At 33.9% G+C, this 2,791-nt stretch overlaps 1 protein-coding gene across 1 annotated transcript; it reads right to left on the bottom strand.

Annotated features, from left to right (window-relative positions):
- Nucleotides 1-721: 721 nt before the first annotated feature.
- Nucleotides 722-1,760, bottom strand: LOC132061446 (thaumatin-like protein 1b). The gene is made up of 2 exons (XM_059454265.1): nt 1,709-1,760; nt 722-1,410 (listed from the first exon to the last, which is right to left on the bottom strand). Exons 1-2 carry the CDS (start codon nt 1,758-1,760, stop codon nt 722-724), a joined length of 741 nt encoding a protein of 246 aa, XP_059310248.1.
- Between the last annotated feature and the right edge of the window lie 1,031 nt (nt 1,761-2,791).

Below are 2,791 nucleotides of genomic sequence, written 5' to 3'. Positions count from 1 at the left end.
TTGATTCCCGAGGCCTTTGCTATCGAGTCTCTAGGGTGAGCACACTGATGGATCCGCAGCCCAGAGACTCTTCATTTATTACTTGTCTCATCTTGTTATTCCGAGACAGTATTTCACATTTTGAGACTTGTATTTAGTCTAGACTAGTAGTGATGTAGTAGTGGCTCTTGTACTGCCTTTAGACCAGACTCCTTGGGATTGTATCAACACTGTTTTTCCACATTTATCTATTTCTCCGTTCTAGACTTATATATATTTTGATGGGTGCATTTAATTTATATTGATTGACTTGTAATAAATGGATGGGTTCGCCTACCAGGTAGGAAAAGGGTAGGTGCTCGCACGATCCCCGATTTGAGTCGTGACATTTTAAATCATAATAGTCATTATGACGTTGATGGTTTTAGCTTATATATTCTGAATAAAAAGCGATAGGAAACATTATACGAGTAGAAATGATACTCTAATTGACATATTCTATTTTTAAATGCTTCTACTACATTGTCTACAATACTAATAGTTTCAGTGGCATTTCCTCAATTGAAAAAAGTTTTAAAAATTGATATCGATAAGAACTTATCTAAAAATTAACACTGTCTCATGAAAGATTATATGAATCGAAAAAGGAAAATTGAATATCAAAACATATCAACTACCATGCATCTAAAAAGCTAAAAAAATAAAATATGATATATATTTAGCCTATTATTAACTTTTGGCTTTAGGCAACTCCCTGTCCCCATGGACAAAAGGTAATCAGGTAGTCAGTTCTTGTACATGTAAATAAAGCATCATCAAAAGGATAAGTATACGCTTGAGGACAAAAGACTTTGAGTTCTTTCGAATAGCTCGAAGGCTTGCATGTTTGTGGAGAACTATATGAACCGGTGCAACACAAATCATCCCTATGAAACGCCAGACATTCGCTTTTGCATCCAATGACATTATTGTGTTGATCTCGTACTTCTAACTCAACTTTATCTACACAAGATATGTCGTTAAGATTTTGATAACAACCTATAGATAAACAATCAGGTCTATTTATAGGTTTAACAGAGACTGGTAGGTTAAAACCATCGACTATGCTAACAGAGTAAAAATCTTTTTCACCAGACCACCTTGCTATTGTGAACTGTGCAAGGGTTGCTGGTGGAATACCACCAGCATCGTTACATTTTATTTGACCAGTACGACAATCTCCGCTAAGACAAGTAAAATTTCTTCCATATTGAGAGCAAACATATCTCGGCCATATTCTTCCCGACCATGCATTTGGTACATTCAAAGTTTGTGATGCTTTTGATGCTAATTCAAATCTCAGCAGAATTGGCGCTCCTTGACTAGCCTGTGTAGCCGGCCATATTTTGTGAGGACACTTATTCTTTACTATTAATTTGGTTGCATATGACCCTACAGAGTATCAATTTTCATTAGTAATGATAAATACTTATATCCCATCATATAAACTATAGCACACATGAAAAATCAGATATTCATTCAATTGTTTTCTCTCCATTGATACTAGCTAGCGAAAGAAAAAAAATATTTTGACTTGCAACGGTCCCGATTATCCCCGTTTTGAGTACTCATGATTTCAATAATTTATATGGTTCATTATAGTCGACTAAAAAAAATTTAAAATGAATGCGTTAAGTTGACAAATCTAAAATTATTAAGCTAGAGAATATGCACAGAAGGTTAAGATTACCATAGAGGAAGAACACCGAGAAGATAACAGCAATGGAGAAATATACCCCCATTTTATGAGTATTTCATGAAAGATTTATAGTATGAAATGAAAATAGACATTGATTGAATTTATATAAGAAGATCTAAAATAGAAGAGTATCATTGAGGAAATCTGTAGTCAACCATTTTGTTAAATAAGGAAAATAGCAATAAATATTGAATTATCTAAGCAATAAATGAATATAAGGGAGAGATTAAATGTATTATGAAATTTTTTTAAGGAGATTAATTACTGACGTAATAATTACAAAGAGCATTTGAGGACTTGACCAATTTATTTTTTGCTAAATATGCTACTCTCTCCTTTACAATTTGTGTGACACTACTTCCTTATTTGTATGTATCTAAAAAATCTATAAGGAAAATAATTAATATCAAACCTTCCTTTTTATATTAATGAGAAGCTTAAATATTGAGAGTATATAATAGTTTATTTATGGTACAATTGTAATTATGGTAATATAGGAATTATAGTTCTCTTAGAGTAAGGTTACCTTGTTAGACTATGAGAAGTACGACCTTATTTATATATAAGGAGGTCATTATGATGAATACAAGGCAGAAAGAATTCTCCCAATATTTTTGTCTCTCTAAATTCTCGTTCCTATCTCGATTTTAACATAGTATCAGAGCCACGCTGAAAAGAATACAAAAACCCTAAAACCATGGCAAGTGATCGACAATAAATAAACCGACAATACCAGCAAAGGAACCGCCGGTGAAGAAAACGAAACCCAAAGAAAAAAAATCTCTCCCTACGACATTACGTCGAATGATAGCCCTGGAATTGTGGTGACACAAGTCCAATTGAAGGGAGAAAATTATGAAGAACGGGCTAGATCCATGGGGACATCCTTAGGAGGAAAGAAGAAATTCGGCTTCGTTGAAGGTACGATCAAGAAGCCGAATGAAGTATCGCAAGACTTGAAAGATTGGTGGACTATAAACTCATTGTTGGTGTCATGGATTCACAATACCATAGAACCGACACTTCGCTCAATGATTACACATAAAAGGAAGCGAAAGAACTATGGACAAGCAT

This window comes from Lycium ferocissimum, chromosome 6, assembly GCF_029784015.1.
Source record: "Lycium ferocissimum isolate CSIRO_LF1 chromosome 6, AGI_CSIRO_Lferr_CH_V1, whole genome shotgun sequence".
NCBI lineage: Eukaryota > Viridiplantae > Streptophyta > Magnoliopsida > Solanales > Solanaceae > Lycium > Lycium ferocissimum.
Note: the sequence above shows the minus strand (reverse complement) of the source record. Positions and strands in the feature narration are given on the sequence as shown.

Bases quoted from the DNA above. Each gene is read 5' to 3' on its own strand.
- LOC132061446 (XM_059454265.1), bottom strand. From the start codon at position 1,760: ATGGGGGTATATTTCTCCATTGCTGTTATCTTCTCGGTGTTCTTCCTC. The intron at 1,411-1,708 runs GTAATCTTAACC...GATACTCTGTAG, and splicing joins CTCGGTGTTCTTCCTCTATG to GGTCATATGCAACCAAATTA.